The sequence below is a fragment of the Tubulanus polymorphus genome, chromosome 4 (assembly GCF_964204645.1).
Source record: "Tubulanus polymorphus chromosome 4, tnTubPoly1.2, whole genome shotgun sequence".
In the NCBI taxonomy this organism is placed as follows: Eukaryota; Metazoa; Nemertea; class Palaeonemertea; order Tubulaniformes; family Tubulanidae; genus Tubulanus; species Tubulanus polymorphus.
This window is the reverse complement of record NC_134028.1, coordinates 19,765,956-19,785,923: the sequence shown is the minus strand read 5'-3', so window position 1 is coordinate 19,785,923 and position 19,968 is coordinate 19,765,956. Positions and strand designations below refer to the sequence as shown.

The 19,968-nt window shown below is 37.3% G+C and overlaps 2 protein-coding genes across 2 annotated transcripts; one reads left to right on the top strand and one right to left on the bottom strand.

The window, feature by feature from the left end:
- The first annotated feature begins 3,501 nt into the window (after positions 1–3,501).
- On the top strand, positions 3,502–5,535 carry LOC141904382 (zinc finger protein 488-like). Its single transcript, XM_074792967.1, has 3 exons — positions 3,502–3,639; positions 3,759–3,987; positions 4,199–5,535. The coding sequence occupies exons 1-3, from the start codon at positions 3,502–3,504 to the stop codon at positions 5,425–5,427; spliced, it is 1,596 nt and encodes a 531-aa protein (XP_074649068.1). The 3' UTR covers positions 5,428–5,535.
- Positions 5,536–5,906: 371 nt separating this feature from the next.
- Positions 5,907–17,237, bottom strand: LOC141904381 (paladin-like). Its single transcript, XM_074792966.1, has 17 exons — positions 17,103–17,237; positions 16,007–16,186; positions 15,204–15,371; positions 14,731–14,897; positions 14,474–14,549; positions 12,792–13,154; positions 12,432–12,527; positions 12,211–12,345; positions 11,412–11,528; positions 10,721–10,900; positions 10,209–10,259; positions 9,509–9,658; positions 8,175–8,324; positions 8,004–8,084; positions 7,521–7,661; positions 6,854–7,009; positions 5,907–6,774 (listed from the first exon to the last, which is right to left on the bottom strand). The coding sequence occupies exons 1-17, from the start codon at positions 17,235–17,237 to the stop codon at positions 6,631–6,633; spliced, it is 2,490 nt and encodes an 829-aa protein (XP_074649067.1). The 3' UTR covers positions 5,907–6,630.
- Between the last annotated feature and the right edge of the window lie 2,731 nt (positions 17,238–19,968).

Genomic DNA, 19,968 nt, shown 5'->3' with positions numbered 1-19,968 from the left:
GAACTATATTCTGTATTGGATGAGTTGAGTGATTGAGATTTACTAAGTAAACTAAAATTGACGTTTATGCCCTGACGGCGCGTGAGGTTATTAGGCCAATATAGAATCCAATATGGCCGTGTCATCTATAATTATATCCGGGGTGTATTCCAAGGACCAGTCACGTTCTACAAACTTCATCAGATATTTGCCCGAAGCGAGGTTTGACAACTGGTCATAATTTGGCTCGGTTTCGCGCTCTGTTTAGAACGACATATGTCATTAACGGAGACAGAGTCGTGACCGGGTATCAATCACTGCGTTAATAAATTGAACTTGTTTATTACCGTAGTAAATATTTAGTCCCCGAGTAAACATTGCTAATCGTATTGCGTTGATTAGTTTAGATCGACCACAACGCCTAGTCCAGGATTAATCAATTGGTTGCTGTTGACCGGTTTGCGGATGAATTCGATTTTCATGAATTTGTCGCCTTTCAAATTGCGCCATATTTCATTAGATTTCAGCGGTTCCGGATATATTTATAGGCGACGTCAATGTCATAACATCCGGGACTCAGTTGTACAGTGTTGTGAGCCGTAGTTTTCGAGTTAACCCTGGACACAGTAACTCAACTAGAATTAGTTCCTTTCCCAAATTTTATAGATTCGAATCTTAAACTATATATACCTTAATAGTTGTCAGAAATTCCTGGTTCTCAATAAGACACTGATATAGTTCTTAACGATGATGTAATTTTTAATTTTTATGAGTGAGAAACTACTAAAACTAATGCAACACGATGAGTATCGCTGAGACTGAAGAGTTCAAGTTCCTCGAATTCTCCTGAGGTTTGTTCGGATATATGTCAACTCATCTTTCCCCCGAGTCAGTTCTAAAATATTCCTCTCACGAACTCATTCCGCACCAATATGTGTTTTCCTAAACTGTCTGTATGTAACATATTGCGATTAGCGATCGTCTGGCAGTCTCGCGAGATCTCGCGTTACCACTCGTAAACTGAACCCTGAGGGATGACGCAACCGGGGATCGACATAAATCCATCTGAACTCTAAACTATTCAGAAAATTCCAGCCCAAATCTCTCCTAACGAAGTTTACAATATTTCAGGGGATATTGACAAGTCTTGTATGTTGAGTATATGATTCAATTCTGTGTCGCTGTTATTAGTAGTTATTGATCCAGGATGTCAACCGGGGATTTACTTGTCACAACACATACGCGTTTCATACCATAAGACTTTACCAGCATTCTTTCAGACAGTCTCTGATGAGATAACCAACTCCCTGAACTTATCAAAATACTATTAGTCCACAGCTTATCTGAGATTTCTCTGCGGAAACGAGCAACGATGCAAGAGGAGGTTCGTCTTACTCACAACGTCTTCCATCCGCATTGACTATAACAAAGAACAAAAAAAAAGCTCTGTCCCGGAATAGTAAACTCAGGTAGTCTCACGTTTATCAAAGAATTCCCTCTCTATGCGTCTATTTATATCTCTGATATTTGAGATTCGCACCGTCGCTCCGCACTTGTGTAATTGAAAACCTAATAAATTGAAACCTCCCTCGCCCCAGTCTTCCGACACCAGACTGTTTTCTTTCACTAAATGATCAATGCAGAAAAAATGGAGAAAACGTGAAATCATAGCGGAAAATCCAATAAAAAGTAATACGTACTGAAGTAATTTAGAATAAACTAACTGAATGTTGTTTCAGTTAAAACATTTATGAATTATTATGTTTACATGTAAAACATTTACAAACTTTCTAAGGGGAAGTCTGGCATGTTTGTTGGCACTATGGGCATGTCTCTGGGCACTGGGCACGCGTAGCGGGAAGTGTAGTTAGTCTCGGCCTTGAGGCAGTAGTCTGGCACGTACAACGGCTCTGGGCAAGTCTGGATAATCTGAGTATGCGCTTGAATACGTGTGGCTAGGCAGTTTGGGCACGTTTGGGCGCATGGTATAGTCTGATCACGTGTATGAATAATGTACCCCGCTGGTTAAGCTCGTCATACACAATCAGTTTATACACGATTTAATTTAACTCTACACGCAAAAACGAAGCCTGTCGCGAATATGTCAACGCGCATGATCTATTCATCTCTATCACATCTTGTTATTTGATATCTCGAATCACGTTTTGATATTATCGAAAAACATATTCGCTGGTATTTATTTAATAATTCCTGGTTGAATTGATCACGAATCCCGCTCTGTGGAGAAAGGGAATTGGTTTTATCTGTTTCTGGTTTGTTGAATATTACAGATGAAACATGGAACACTGAATTTATATTTTGATTGAAATTCAGATATGAATACAAAGTGCCTTTAATGCAGCCATGTTGTCTTCAGTACATCATAATGCTATGGAATATATAAGCATTGGATATAATAATAATGTTTATTCACGAATTAAATTACAATAGGAAGTTTAGCCCACCCCAGCAGGAGTGAATTATACAAAATATTGTAAAATAAGACTTTGGACGACTGTCGAAGTTGAAGAAACTTATTACGTGAAAGGCCCATAATAAAACTCAGATTCAGCAGATTAAATCGTGTTCGACGTTGTAGAAAGTATTGTGGTTTTTGTATGATTCAGGCATTAGAAATATGTCTTTGCTTCAATATCGATGGTTTAGTGACTGCTTAGTGCATGGTCCATGTAGTCATTCCTTCATCTCATTAGTATGCCCTTCTTAAGGGTAAGCGCCCCAGTGGCACTCCCGGGCTGGGTTTTGTTTCGTTGATGGATATTCACCTGAACTCACGGTGATCGTAGATAGTAAATTGCTGCAGATATCTGCGAAAGAGAAACTAGATTTCAAATATAAAAGTCATTTGCGTTTGAAGTCGTAATGAATTCTATCAATCTGTGATTGAATCCGCATCGCGCGCGCGCGCGAGTCGTTTATCAAAAACAGAAGTTTATTAAATTTGCGCTGTTTTCTTGCATCTGTTCAAATAACCGTCTAATCACCGAGTCACGTGACTGGCTGCCACTGGCGTATAGATATGAGCACACGCGCACACACGTCAATCAGTTAAACATATTCTTCCGCCGTGTATAAACTAGTGCGCGCATTCAGGCCTAAATCCTCAATAAGCTGCATGAATAGAGACCGACTTACTCAAGCTCATCCAATATAAATTATCAATGGATTTAGAATGACATCAGTTCGTCCTATTTGGGATGAATATTGGCGTGAACCAGCAGCAGCAGCAGCAGCAGCCACGCCGGTGATGGATGAGCCAGTCGCTAGTAGAGTTTATTTGCCCGTACTGAGATAACGCAGAACTTTATAATGAAACGGTCAGAATTTGGTACGAAATGAAAATTGACGAGCGAAAGCGAAATAAATCAAAAAATAAATATTGCGTAAAAAAACCATCCGCGGATTGTTGAACACACTATAACTATTTGTCACTGAACCGGAAACACTGATTTCGCCATTAAACTCTGTTCAAAAATGTCCATATATTTTCAGATTTCAACCATGGGACTCATGGCAATAGACGAGATCCCGTTCGGAGAAACCTTCGGACCAATACCGCCCATGATGACATTGACTGACCCGGCGTATCTGATAGGTCACATGACCTTGGATAAATACCCAGATATTCCCATGACAAAGGTAAGCGATGTATTGAAATTGAATGAAACATTTTTTTTTTCAATTGATTTTGAATGATGATATGCGTAGATGATGTCTTTTGGCAGCATTTGAACTGTGTATATATCTGGTTTCGGCAGGTTGATCTGGTAACGCTTAAAGACACGAGTAAGATGATGGAATGGTTACCATTTATAAACCCGTCACGTGACGAACATGAAATGAATGTAGAGGTTTTCAGTAAAGACCGACATATTTATTACAGAGTAATTAAAACAATTTATCAAAATCAGCCAATCACAGCCTGGTATAGCAGACAGTTTGCGTTAATACTCGGTATCCCGGAAGTGCAGCCGTTTTATGTCAAAGGTATGGTGGAATTAGACTAGTGCTTAGTTTTGGTGGCATATAACGTGACTTGGGCTAAACGGGACTGCTAAATCTACCGTTTTGACCGATTCTCGTATGAACACCAAAATGGCCGCCGCTTTAATATGAAAATCATTATAAATATGCAGTATTTCAATGTTGAATATCTGAAGTGTGTCCTTAATTCATCGATGGATATGTTTTGTTTTAGAAGATGGTTTGATGACGTGTCCAATGTGCAACTGTAAATTCCACTACCCGAACACTCTCCGTGCTCACATGAGATTTAAATGTGACTTCCGGCGTCGCGTCACTTCCAGTGTGAATGGCCTTGACCTTACTAAAAACCCAACCATGTTTACGATAAGCAATCAACACCCACGCGGATTTTGTACAACAGACTTCTCTAAAATAGGACAACATAAAACATTGGCGTCACCAAATAAAGCGCCCGATAAAGTGACGTCGCATTCGATCAGTAATTTACTACAAGACACGGACAGGAAGAGAAAATGGCGCGTGGAAGTTGACAATGAGGATTTCCCGCCGAAGCGTCGAGCGGAAGTGATGTCAGATGATGATGACGATGATGACATCATCGATGTTGGCACTCATGTGACTGACGTCATCTGTTTGGATAAAAATCAAAATGTAAACAATATTTCTGAAACGTCGAATGAAAATGATAAATCTGAACAAAAAGACAAATGTAACTCCGGAAGTGCGTTCAGGAAAGTCGAAAAATCCCAATCGCCAAAAAACCCAATATCACCGCCTGGTGACAATTCAAGGAACTATCCTTCAATGCCAGGTTTAACACCTGTCCGAACTCCTATCGTGACGTCACCAGTGAGAATATCAGAAAATGACATTCCAACGCCGTTAAACATTACTACCGGATATAGACCACAATTCAACGCGTTTCCGGTTAATATTCGTTCTCAAATTTTACCACCCGTTTCCGTAGCAACCGCGGGATACACCGAAAACTTCCCAATAAATTTATCAGATGCGCACGCGCATCGTTTACAAATGAAAGCAACGAGTTTCACTCGACCACCATTACCGGAAACTCTCGACCGGCCACTAGCGACTCCTAGTGGTAGTAAAATGCAAATGTACTCAGATATGCAAATACCCGGACTACAGCCGCATAATATGAAACCTACGAATCCGATGGTGGAACGCTTACTAACTCTACCCCCTCTATTACCTTCGTCTATGAACATGGTTAATGTTCCCTCGTTACAGAATTGGTGCGCAAAATGCAACGCGACCTTCCGAATGACGAGCGATTTAGTTTATCACATGAGATCACATCACAAACGAGAATTCGATCCGGTCAAACGAAAACGAGAAGAGAAGTTAAAATGCACCGTTTGCAATGAAACATTTAAAGAAAGACATCATTTAACGCGACATATGTCTTCACACGCTTAGAACTAGACACCGAACGCGGGGATTTATAACGATTGTTTATGTTTGTAAATGTTTAATCGGCACCATTACTAGTGTCAACAGTAGAATGTCGAATGCAGTTAGTTTATGTATAGTGCTTCAATATTGTATCAGAAATACAGAGTAATCATAATATAATATATGTGTAAACAGAAATAAAATTCTATATATAAAACAGTCGTTCCTTTGGGTGTCAACACTTACTCGTCGCCATGGCACTGATGGCATTAACTCTTCCTCGTTGCTATTTTTTCACTCTACTCCATATACAAAAAGCCATTATACATACGTATACATTAGATGATTTTTTGAAAATAGATATTTTTATTCTTAGACAAAACTAACATTGTTTTGGTTTCATGCATGAATAATAAAACACAAAAAATCGACACGTAGAACGGAGCGTGACATCCCAAATCATATAGAAAGTGTGACAACTCAGATAATTCAGTTTACTCGATAGGGGGCGTGTCGAACTTGCTTTATCACAATAACTTAATCTACAAATTCACAACAATATCCAAAAATCTAGAAATTAACACAACATTGAGAATTGAGATGTCACCTAATATAGAGGACGGTGGCATCACTAACAGAGGACGGCAGTACCCTTAGAGAAATCTGTTGTAAAAGTTTTTAAAATCTCATTTTTTCTACTAGTAAAAAACCCTCTGATTGACATTAATCGGAGTTTATGGAGGGAAAGATCTCTGAGATCTGGTGGGTCCCAATAAAGGAAGATCTTAGTTCTAGTGGAACACTCGCGCGAACGACCAGAGTTCTAGTGGAAAACTTCCGTGAACGATCAGCGGTCTAGTGGAAAACTTCCGTGAACGATCAGCGGTCTAGAGGAACACTCGCGCAAACGACCGGAATTAGTTCTAGCGGAACATTTTCATTAACGACCTCTCTCATTTCCATTAACGACCACAATGGAACACTCCCGTGAACAATCGGCGGTCTAGGGGAACACTCACGTGAACGACCAGAGTTCTAATGGAACACTCCCGCGAACGATCAGAGTTCTAATGGAACACTCCCGCGAACGATCAGAGTTCTAATGGAACACTCCCGCGAACGATCAGAGTTCTAATGGAACACTCCGGTGAACGATCAGAGTTCTAATGGAACACTCCGGTGAACGATCAGAGTTCTAATGGAACACTCCGGTGAACGATCAGAGTTCTAATGGAACACTCCGGTGAATGGGATCTTCGAAGCTGGAAGTCGCCATCGATTGCGGATGTGACGTAATTCACAGGGCTTCGACTCGAAATCGTAAAATGCTAAGTCATCGAGAATATCGTAAAAACCAACTCGACCACCGATCTGAAAGTTCATAAATGCATTCAATAACAAACATCAAGTAGATGCGAAAACTTCGTGATTTGTGAGAATTATTGTATACCTCTTTTAGCCAGACACTGAATGGACGCTCCCACATAGACGCCCTCTCTGAGTGAAGATACGCATTAAACAATATCAAATAAAGATAACGTTCCAGATAATCTAAACTGCGACGTTTTGTAAACTGCCTTTCTTCGTCTGATTTCGCCTTTTTCAACTGCAACATAAACAACAAAATTAATAATCCAATCATTGTCGAATGAAAAAGCCCTAGAATATAGAACAGGTGCTCATCAGGTGCACGACGATGATGAAATCATCAGATTATCTACACGATGATGAAATCGTTAGATTATCCACGATAACAAGATAACTAACTTGAACGTTTATTGACGCCATTTAAGAAATAACATATGGGCCTATTTATTTCTTAATTGTGTTGACAATGAATGATATAATATAAATCATTTAATACTGAAGATCGATGAAAATATTTTGGATTTGAATAGATAGTCAAATTGAATTGAACGGCAACCAGTCCAGCCCCGATATATTGATGACATTTTTCAAAAACTTCAATCATGGAAAGATTATCCCAAATGCATTCATTGTGATTGCATTCAAACTTTTACCCTTCAAATTATATTGCAGTTCTTGTGTGTATTTTCTAATGGCCTGTAGAAAGCTTGTTAATGACCTACAATCCGATGTCTAAGAATATGTTTTACCCAATTATAAGTGACAAATATCTCTTCGCGTATGTGATAGTGCATTGGTGTCATTGTTTCTGAACATTGATCCAGTATAAAATCGACTTCTCGTTTGACTTGTTGTCCATTCGGGATTCGACGCACCAGGCGCTGTACTATCTATAAAATCAATACGAAACATAAAAAGATTTCAACCCGGCGCAAAGAATTTGGTGAACGAAATTTTCCAAGTCCAGCGGGTTCGCGCATGCGCATTGGGAAACCCAACCCTGGCCGGTAGAAAAAAATCGCTTACCAAAGGATTTACAGAACGAAATGTTGATGGTCTTTTCAAGAATTATCGTGCGTAATCGTATTGATTGCGAAATTGTAAATTGGTTCATAAATAATCGCTTTTTAATCAAGTTTGAAAAGTTTATTCATAACATAATAAACTCATTTTTACAATATGACAACCGGCATTCAGTCACGCTACCAAGTGGAATATTGTTGAACTAATACCTGGAAATCCCCTTTAGTAAAAGCAGCATTTGGAAGTGAGACTCGCTCCTCCTCGCCGGGTTTAGTTCCATACGGGAATCCCTAAAATAGAATAACATAAATATTTTGAAATATTTACTGAAATTATTTCATATTCACGTAATCAATCATTTGTAACCATAGTAACTATACCTTCCTGTGACAAACGATGAGACCAGCGATTGCCATAGCTGTCGTCGTGCGACCTTTACCAGTACGACAGAAAAACACCAGTGCAGGTCCAAATTCATCGCAATCTATACTTTCAATGTTACTTAATATAGATACCAACTGATCAATATCCTATATATATACATATATATATATATGTAAAACACGGATATTTGTGATTCGCGTGAAGATTTACAGTGCACTCAGAAAAGTGGGTGTATCTATTTTTAATCAAAGTTGCTTATCTACTTATTTGATTATAGGTATATCTATTTATTGTAGTGATCATATGAATATAAATAGAAGAAAATGAAATTGTACCATTCAAGGCCTACTTAGTAAGAAATGATTACACATTACAATAAATGCATATGGAAATAATGTTTCCGCAGAATGGATAGTTACAAAATCGGAATTAAAAGTGAATTTCTTTTTGATTTTGCAGCAATTAGGAAATTAGAAATGGAATTTGACGTTTTGATCCATTTATGAATAATAATTGAGACCAGTTCTACGGGATATTACTTTTTGGGGTACCCGGTACCTTATTTTGCTCTAAATGTGACCATCACGTAAATCACGGAAAACGACTGAATATCCGATATCAGGATTGCAAAAAGAGTTGAATTGAATAAGAGAGAAACCCTTCTTCTTGTGAAATTCCTTGAATGTCAACATATTGATACCACGCCTACCAAAAGTTATTTTCTTGGGGTGACAACAACAAAATCATACACTGAGATCCTTAGTGTCAGTGGTATAACGCTATCGCGACCCGGTTCACGCGAGCTCTTTAGTACACGCAGTTATTGAGCGCCGCGAACCGGTCACTCTCAACACCGAGTGAACAAAATCAAGGTAATGTTCAAATTCAAGACATTTCACAAAATGCAGGCATATTAAGGCTTTTTGTGTGATTTAACTTGATTGAAGGAAACTCTTAGGCAATCCTTCTTATTGGTACAGAACTGAAACAATATCAGATCTTCAGTCGTTGCAATTTTGTGGTCATGTTTAAAGCAATAAAATGAGATGTGTACCCCAAATAAAGTAAGCATAATATGCGTTTGAAGAAACCAGTTTTCAAAGTTTCCAAATGTCGAGCTATCTGTTAAACTTTGTTAAAACAGGTCGACTATTATATTCGTATGGGTGGGTATAATATAAATACCCCCGGATCCACTTCAGCGGTTCTCAGTTAGTATTTGACTCAAGGATAAAACATTGGATTCAAACTTATTCTACTTTAACTCAAACTCAACCAAACTCGGTGCTGAACTGCGGAACTGAATTCTGAGGGAAATTTCAATTGTAACCTTTTCTTCAATTGCTCGATCATCACATATAGGAATCCTATAATACAACAGTTCCGGCGATTCCTCTCTTTGCTGCTCAAACAGGTCCAAACACGTTGAAACTTTTTGAAACTCTACCAGTTCACGAGGTGCATTCAACTCTTTATAGACCTAGATATAGCAGGAAAAAACCTAGAAATATCAGCTCATCTCGATATAGGGAATTTCGCAAGGTGACAGTCGTATTCTGTGTAGAAGAAAATGAACGACTCCGCAGTTGATTACATCTTACATTCATCCGTCTAATGGTTTCGAGATAAATTCAAGGCTCATCTTCAGAGAAATAGTAATTAGTAGATGATGATAATGATGAATAGTATTTTAAGAAATCGAACTTTTAATTGTAGGCCTAAATTGATGTATGAAAAAAGCAAAAATAGTTTTTCCTTTTTTAATACTGTTTCATCAGTGTCATCATTTTTTCCATTGCTGTTTTTCTGAAGATAAGATTTACATTAATCTCGAAATCATTAGAACGATAAATGTTTGACATCATCCATTTTAGAATCACTCATTTTATTGCGTAAGGTGAGCCGAATAATTCCGTGTTTAATCGAGATTGGGTTTTTTTGTTGATTTATAAATGGAACTGGTTGGCAGACAGCCAGCAGTAAATCGATTTTTCATCAGCTCATTAGAGGAAGATTGGAAGAGAATTTACCTCAAAAGATTTCTTTTTTTTCACTTCTTTCTTGTAAATATCTTCAATGCTCTACAAGAATAGAATCATCGGGTAAATTAATATGCAGCATGAGAAACCCGATTCCACTCTCCACCTAACCTATTCATCTGCACTGCCCCTCACTCCCTACTCCATTCGCTGCCCCCACCCCCTGTCTCTCATGGATCATTGAATGGTTTTCAGAATAAGAATTGATTAGAAACAAGAAATCTCGTTTGATATTTGATATCAATTGATTATTGGTTGGTTTCAATCTGTATCCATCTATGTGTTTAGAGACAGTCCATTTCGTTCAATATATCACATGCATGCAATATAGACTACACTCTATAGATTCAAATTACTAAAATTTACACAATAATGAAATCTATGAAATCGACTTATTACTTTTCAATTAGTTTAAAAAGAAAATGCTATATGAATTTCAGGCTAAGGAGCTTATCGTTAGATATAAATGTGTCATTATCGTTGTCAATCCAGACGCCCCCTACCTCAATTTCAGTCGCTGATATGCCTGGTAATGTAATCGGTAAATCTAGTTTTGATGGATCTCTGTAACTATAGGTAATACCGTTACATTCTAGTGTGACGTCGTCTCTCAGGTTAAAGAACACCACGTACGGATGGCCCTGTTTTTTAGTAGTTAAGTGACTGTAAACGGTTGAAAGACCCTGAAATATGTATTCAACAAAATACCTGTCAATCTCAGTTATTCCAAATGAGAAAATCAGGGGATACCAGTGGCTCAGAGTCCGTGGATAGCTAATCTTTAGTGACGATTATGAACTCATTGTTGCCCCTGCAATTTGCTCGGTGATGACTTAGATTTTATGGCCATTTTTTTATTCTATAGCAAAATAACACAACTAAAGATCAATCTTTTAATAAACGATAACTTTGGGACAGAGCCAATAAGAGACTTTACCTGGTGATTTACTTCAAAACAAAATTTTAGCCACCTTTAGGGTGATAACTATATGATAGTTATCACCCCAGGCAGTAGCTCAAAGTTTGATTTGTTTATTTATACAGGAAAGACTAAGTGGATTTATTAATCATGTGCTTCAATTAACGTTTCATACGTACTTCAACTCAGGTATGTTTCGACATTAAGATTGAAGCTAAATAAAGTGACTTTCGATATCGAAGTTTTAATGTTGATATACTTATTTACTACCATACCTGGCGGCATGGTTGAGCCATACCATACACAGGAAGAGCCTGTATGCGACGGAAGTTTGATACTTTTACATCCATTTGTGAACTTAAAACATCCAAACAAATATAGTCATCCATAACCTACAGAAAATAACAACATGTACATTCGAATATTAAACCAGGCCGTGGCAAGTGAGGTGAAATTTCCTTGAAAATACCAGTTGGAGAATATACCCGCATAAACATGAGTAGAAACCCTCGTAATTAGAGTCAGGCCTGTAGCCAACCATGGTTTTAGGAGCATTCGATTGACACGAAGGTGGACTCTTTATGCGGAACCGTACGCGGGCAACAGGTAATTTTAGTTGGAGATCCTGACAGCGCTTTCCCCAGGAGTTTCACGGCTTCTGGCATATTGAAGTGAACACGGAAGAGTTATGTTGCATTTTCCTGCAATTCGGCCTCGAATCAAGTAAATTTAAAACTGAAAAAGTGTCACCTATGAGTGAATTGTTTTAAATCGCCGCCCAAATTTTCTTTAGGCCGGCATCAGGACCTTCGTGGATGAGGTTGGTGCCGCTCATTTGAACCTTCAGAATCCCGGCCCCATGGGCCTGTATAGGGTATTGATTGTGAATATATTTTGCACCTGCTTGATCACCGCAGTTAAATGGTTACAAACTATGACATTGTTTTCTGCCAATAAAAGATACTATTTCGGAAGAAAACTTAGTAATAACGAACTACCCTGGCATAGACCTGAATGTATGATTACTAAGAATCAATTCAAATTTTGAATAGTTCTGTTGTAAAATATAATTACCAGATATCGATGAGCTCTGCTCAATATTGTTGGATCCGCCTTCCTTTCAGAAATGTCTAATTGACTCAGTAAACGAGTAAGATTGATGTGGGATTTCATCCATTTCTCAAACGTCAAATTAAACAATTTCGAATACTGAAAAGTCAAAATATCAAATTAATCAATTTTCGTGATTTTAATCGGCACCGATGAGAAGGGAGGGGATTGTGTGGAACACTCACTTGTTCGTTAAGATAAGCGTTAAAACAAATCAAATAGAAGTAACATTCTAGTAAATCTGTGGCTTTCTTTCTGTAGAAATCCTTAGCACCAACTCCCTGTAACATAGGCATGAATTAACATGAGATGCACACACCAATATCTACTAGATTTATATAACTAAAACTCTTCACGAGTCAGAGCAAGATTGCCTATTAGGTTCCTAGATTGGCTGTAAATATTGAGCAAATCGTGACTGTGGTTCCTGGCTTCCACAGAATGAACCAGGTTGGACCGAGCAGTGTCAAATATCTGTGGAACCATGGATCGTGTAAGGATAGGTGAATACACTAAGCGAAACTGTAGATCATGTGGATACAAACCTCTACGACATAATCCTCTTGGATACTTTCTAGCAGTTGTTTACTTTTATAAAGTTCAGTTCTTAGATTATACAACTGCGAACACATATCAATAGCCGAGTCGACTTCCTGTTTCCTGATTTGTCCATCGACGATCATCTGAGTTAACTGTTGAATGATTCTAAATTCTCCTCTTTCATAGTTCGCAGTTTTATCACTTATAGGATGCCTGGATCGCTGAGTTTCTACAGGGAATCCGTGCAGGTTTGAATATACCAGACTACCGAGTACCATACCGATATTAGACCTGCCGACACCTGTCTGACAAATAAACATCAACACCGGGAAATCTTTATATTTTTGTTCGAAGAAGTAAGGTGTGTCCTGAAAAAAGATAGGAAATTTATAGAACAAATCAGGGGACCCCCTTTTTGAATTTTCAAACGTCGACAAACGTCGGCACATGTTCTGCATTTGCTAAGTTAGCAAAACAAAATCGATACGTGCAAATTAAACGATAACCAGTCTTCCTATCGGCCTCAGATTGCACCAGAACGCGCCTGCTTGCAAGAAATTTTCAGGGGTAGGACCTCAAGACCCCCTCTATTCCTGAAGACGATCTCCCCAAAAAATCCTGCGGACGCCCATGCATATTGTAGACTTTTATAGACTACTACCTTGGGATTATCTTGATTGACTAACAGTTAAGCTCCAGTTTAAAATTTGAAGTGGATTGATTGACCCAGTTCCACAGTTTGACTTGACACGGGGTGACTAGACGCACTTATTTGTGATTTTTTTACATCGCAGCTTGAGGTCTTGCCTATACATTCCACCCGAATGATTTGATCAACAATAGACCGTCCCTCTTCAGCTCGCGGCATGGTGAAAAATATCTCTAATGATTTTCTGATTTTTTCTCATGTTACCCCAAGGTGAAGGGTGACTTGAGACACACAAAATAACACGGACTATTAGTAAAATGAATGTTTGAGTAGTTCTTGACCCCCTTAGCTAAGATTCAGGCCGACAAAATAGACCGACTCATGGTTGGGTCCTGTACATTCAGGTATCATCTTGCATCATCAGCCCTAGCTTACCCCTAGTCGGTTGAATATCCAACCTTTATTTTATTCTTATGAAATGACAATGATTAAAAGATTATTACCTGAGGTCACGAGTGCCCCGAAGCTTTGTCACTGCATATAACGTGTATTTGGGGTACAGAGAAATGAGGTACGTAAGCACTCCGAATCTAAAAGTTTTTTACTTGAATTATGTAAAACCCTACTTTTAGGACGGACACACTCAAGCTAACTGTGATCTTGACTATTTTCAAAAGCAATAAGTTTAGTTCATGAGAACAAAATCCATAGAATTGAACGATGGAACTGGTTTCCACAACCGTAGAACTGCCCTGGTATCGGCTGCTGATTTCCACAACTGTAGAACTCGGTCCTAATTTCCACAACTGTGGAAATGGCATTGGCTCCTGATTTCCACAACCGTAGAACTTGGTCCTATTTCCCACAAATTGAACTGAGGTCCTGGTTTTCACAACTATGGTTGGTGGATAAAACTAGGTACTGTTTACTCTCAACATATTTCACGGGATGTACCGGTAGTGGAAATTCTGCAACCTAATAACTACTAATGTAACGAAGGGGGATAGCTGCTTAATAGTTAATATCGAAACTATGTACCTTGAATATATTGATAAACGCGTCAATATCGCGTTCTTTTGGAGCTCCATTTAGAGGAAGGCACATTCGCACATATCTGAAATATTAACACCTACACTTTCATAACCAGTTGCATTAGTCAAATAGTTAATGTTGATAATAGTCTGACGTCAATTCGTATAGTCTCTTTTATACGATTCAACGTAGGCGCGAAACTGACTTGGACTGAGGTTGAGTCCTATAGTACCATTAGCTTCGACGTAAACTTATTACTTTACCTGAGTCCGGGTTCAGTGAAGGTAGGTCTACAGAAAATCTCCTCTGATACACTGAGATCGTCTTCGTACTTCACTAATGACTGCCGTGGTGGTTTTATATCTGACATTTCAATATCTTCATAAAACCAGAATTTATTATCAGCGTCAAGTGTCGACAAATCGATTATCTATTAAAACACAGAAAAAAACGTACATCACATCTTAGATAGTAAGCCCAGAATCCAGAGTTGAATACTTGGACATGAACTATTCTAACTGTAATGTCAACTAGTTAATTTCCAATAACCCTAGTACCAAGTTCTCGGTCAATGTTTCACTTTGGAGTTAAAACACTGGAAATGAACTAACTTATGTAACTCTAAATCGACATCAAATCAGGTAAAGGCGGATCCTAGGATTCGTGTAATTTAGAGGTAAATTTGAACTTACAACTGAAGGTGTTAGTGAATTCTATGCCTTTTATCAATACGTACCTCTTTTCTGATTTTCACCTCGAACGCGTCGACCTCTTCAGCCGACATTGACGTATCTATCGGTAATTCGTTCAAACTGTTCTGACAGCGCGGAGTACAAGGCACTAAATCATAGCCATCTCTCAGAAATAATACCGGTTCAGCTCTCAAATTAATCACAAATATATCCTATATATACATATAAATATAAATATATATCAGGGGTGGCTTATAAGAGGCTCGTATAAAATTCAATGTATTGGTTAATTCAACTGTTAGTGGAGTTTCTAAAAGTTGTCGTTACTCGAAAGATTCTATTCTCATCTAGAAACAATTGTACGGAAGCCGATGGAAGCCCCTTGGTGACATACAAGATAATTTTTTCACAATTTCGACTTATAACGTCGAAATTCGACTTTTTATGTCGACTTATTATGTCGAATTTCGAGTTAATTATGTCGTATTTTGTGTTATTTTCAATTAGATTTATTATCTCGAAATTCGACATAAAAATAACTCGAAATTCGACATAATAAACTCGAAATTCTACATAATTAACTCAAATTCGACATGATTAACTCGAAATTCGACTTATTATGTCGAATTTCGATTTAATTATGTCGAAAATGGAACTATTATCTCGAATTCCGACATAATAAGTCGAACCTGCAGTGAAAAGATCATCTCGTATGTCACCAAGGGTCTTCCGTAAATATGATCTTGGACCGATCTGAAATCTATCCTTGATTGTGAAAACTTTAAGTTAATACTCAGTTCAACATTTACGTTAGAATGAGCGACTTATCCAACCACGTGACATGTACCTGATACCCGTCATCTTTAAGATTACCGATTAGTAGTTCGAGCCCTTCCAGTGTCGGCTGCCCTAAACCATAAACCGGCAGATCACCCTTAGCGTAGCGGACATTGGGCGCTTTATACTGTTTCAACGTTCCTAACTGATCGACTTTATGCCCAACATCCAGAGCCATGAAATATTTATTCTGAAATTTCACGAGAAGCTTTTTACACTAAAATATTAATATTTCGTATTGCGTGATTTTCGGGCCTGTTAAAAAAGAATAAACAAAGATTATCATCTCTATGCAGTACAAAAGCATTGCATTGAATTGAATCATCTCACGACTGCATTGAACATTCAGAGATGAATGTTTGTGGGCAAAACGCGCAGCCCATTTGTATCAATTAATAGTGAGTGATGTAAGTACAGATAATAATCGATTAGAATGAACTTTCACCTTTCACTTGCGAATAAGCGTAAGCCACCGCCCTTTTACACTAGCGACAGACTGTGACGTCACTGATCACAGTGAATTCTCCTGTGAATGATTTCAATAAATCAATAATATATAATCGATATTATATAACCCCCTTTTTGGTACAGCCTTTAGGCTCGGGGATGTCCTTTCAATTATGTAGCACAATGTTCATTCGATCCTTTTAAAGATCTTGTACATATATTGATAAATAAAATATTATTATTATTATTATTATTATTGTTATTGTTATTGTTATTGTTATTGTTATTGTTATTGTTATTGTTATTGTTGTCGTTGTCGTTGTCGTTGTCGTTGTCGTTGTCGCTGTCGCTGTCGCTGTCGCTGTCGCTGTCGCTGTCGCTGTCGCTGTCGCTGTCGCTATCGCTATCGCTATCGCTATCGCTATCGTTATCGTTATCGTTATCGTTATCATTATAAATATTATTATTATTATTGTTATAATAATAATTATTATTATCATTATCATTATATCTCATAGAATAAAGATAATATCGAATTTCTCGTCAGGACTTTCATTATTATATGTCTGAAAAGCGAGGGTTTTTTTTAACTAGTTTAAAAATGAAACGCGCATTCAGACTTGATAACCCCCCTCCCCCCCCCCCAGACTTTCACTTACCCTAACCATAGGATGTTCTGGCATATTGTCCGCCACTCTACCATAAACAATGGGATCTTTGAAATCTACGACATGCTGAAATTCTTCTTTACAGTTTTTGATGATTATTGGTGCCACATGATTCGTACGAACCATGCACTTTTTGGGCATATTTTCGCTAACAGGTCTCGCTGGAAATAGGACAACATTTGCATTAGGCCTATTAAAGTAACTTACCAAGCACTAGCACAGGCCGTATACTAAATAACTGAAAAAAAGTTTGTTTTGCCGAGATTTCGTTTTCAATTTGCATATCGAAATGAGGCCGCGATGTTTCACTTACTAACACTCGTTTGGTGAGATGTCGATCCAGTTTTTGAATTGATATATTTCGCCGGTGATGAATGAACGGCGACTATGGGATTAAGAGTCGTCGCGTTGTTGTTACTCGCCGCTGTTCCCATCTCTTTATTGCATCTACAATCAAACGCAGTCGTCAACACATCAGATAACCGACATTAGATCTACACTGCGAAATACGTGAAGGCTATTTATCGACTGTAATCGTGGCATTTCCGAACCTAGGTCGCAATAACAAAATATCAGTCCTACGTTACTGAGCTCGATATACAATTTCTCCTGTAAATTTCACTGTACAATTTGTAACAGTAATTGAGGCCTTTTTGATTACTAGCATTACGGACTTTTTTCAAGAAAAAGTGGGAGGGCAAAGGGGAAAAGGCGAAAATTTCTTCTTTAAAATGGGCGTTTCGAAATGAAAGGGAACAGGAAACAAAATAAGAATGTACATTCTTTTTAATTTTTTAGTAATTTCCACATAAAACCTCGGAAGGACTGCTGAAAAATGAAAAAGAATTGAGAAATTGTGATGAATTTTATTCAAATGATCGGAGATATGAAGAAAATGATTTTTTTGCAAACCATATAATTGAAATTGAGATTAACGTATTTTTGCAAGATACTAGATTGAAAATCAAGGCGCGCATATCAAAAAAGAATTTTTTTTTCAATTTGATGATTTTCGCAGAATTCTGGGGAGACGAATCTGTAATACTGCAAAGTAATCTAAGAGAGGCCTTAGTAATAGTAATTTAATTTCATATAGCGCGCCTTTCACTGTGATACAGTGTTCAACGGCGCTTTCCATTAGGGGTCATCAATTAGGCCAGGTACCCGTGAGAGGCAATGAAGATAAGTGTTTTGCCCGGGACACTACGTTGATATACGGGGTTCGAACCCACGATGTGGCTTGCCATGCCGCTCGCTCGCTCACTCTCTCGCTGTATACGTGCATGTCAGCTTGATACAGGGACAAAGAAATCTGATATAGATATAAAAGATTCGAAAAGTGTTGTCGATTTTGTGTCCACCATGAGCTATTTTCTACATATATATTTTCGTATTATGATCCGTATGTCGTTTTTCCTTTCGTATTCAATTCTTTTCTTCTCTTTATCTTACGTAGTGTATTTTCTTTCGGGGTTGTTTTCTTGTACAAGCTAACTGTTGCCTCAAAGCAGTCCTTCATTTAATATTATATCTAATTTCGGTTTTGTCATTCAACTACCTAAAATATGATTTTGATAATTCGATATCAATTGAATTAATTATTTCAAATCATTTTGACTATTTTTATATGTTTGATTGCGAAACAAAGTTGATTCAATTTTGAAATAACTACGTGGCAAGCATGAAACGGTTTAAATTGATAAGTATGTAGCAGATTTTTGGGAAATTTATTAATAAATTTTTCTCTTAATCTAGGACAATTTTCCTAAATCTGTAATAATATCTTTGTTCGTTGATTATCTGGATCGTTGCTATATGTAAAACCTTTAATTTCAAATATTTTTTCATCGTCTAATCCTGTTATCCCTAGTAATGTTTTAAGGAATATAATACATTTTAAATAGATGATTTGGAATGTCAGGAAATTATATTGTTCCATAAATTCAAATATGGGAAGTTTCGATGTTTTGAATTCTGCTTTGAACTGGTTAATGGAATTGTCTTCTTCTGAATAACAATTAGTTTTTTAATCATCTTGACATTCTTCAATTTTCTATTTAAATCGTATTTGTATGAGAAAGAATAAAGAATAAAGAATTCTTCATTCTTCGTCATACATCTCATACATAAAGAATGTTACGTTGGAATATTGTATCTGTATGCATTATTACATAGAAATATTTAATCTAAATTAAATATTTAGATATGGATAAATTATATTTAGAAATGTAATATGCATTATGAAATTATATTTGGATAATGTAATGTATATCAAAAGCAGGCTCTCAGGTAAGAAGTTGAGAGGTCGAGTGAATACAATAAGATCTAATTCGTGCATATTCAAATCAAGTTGCAAAATGTATGAGTAACCCCTCAAAAGTATCAATTTAGCAAAATTTCTGAACAAAGTGAAATGCATCAAATCACTTTAAAATCAATCTAGTTTATCTGATCTGATCATTATATAAGAGAAATGATTTCGCATCAGGTTAACACGGCTCTTGCTCAACTCTTCTTAATGCGTATGTACTATTTACTTATGGGTAAATGTTAACTGATCCGTCTTATATATGTCCTTATTTCTATATCATACCTATATGATTTGTACGAGATAACTCCCTGACAATAAATATATTATCATTATTATCAATTCGGTTGAAATTCCGCATGAAAAATAAATCATATTACATATCATATTATATACGTATAGTAGATACATAAACTCAATTAAACTAACTGTATTTTATAAGTAGTCCACGGCGTTTATAAAAGGAGTAGACTGTGGAATGAATCATTTGATGGGCGAGGGCAGGATTCAACACCACGTTTTGTGTTACAATTAATTGCAGTAAGAATT

Bases quoted from the DNA above. Each gene is read 5' to 3' on its own strand.
- LOC141904382 (XM_074792967.1), top strand. From the start codon at position 3,502: ATGGGACTCATGGCAATAGACGAGATCCCGTTCGGAGAAACCTTCGGA. The intron at 3,640-3,758 runs GTAAGCGATGTA...TGGTTTCGGCAG, and splicing joins CAGATATTCCCATGACAAAG to GTTGATCTGGTAACGCTTAA. The intron at 3,988-4,198 runs GTATGGTGGAAT...GTTTTGTTTTAG, and splicing joins GCAGCCGTTTTATGTCAAAG to AAGATGGTTTGATGACGTGT.
- LOC141904381 (XM_074792966.1), bottom strand. From the start codon at position 17,237: ATGGTTCGTACGAATCATGTGGCACCAATAATCATCAAAAACTGTAAA. The intron at 7,010-7,520 runs GTAAAACATATT...TTTATGTTGCAG, and splicing joins TATTTGTCACTTATAATTGG to TTGAAAAAGGCGAAATCAGA. The intron at 6,775-6,853 runs GTATACAATAAT...ATGAACTTTCAG, and splicing joins TCAGTGTCTGGCTAAAAGAG to ATCGGTGGTCGAGTTGGTTT.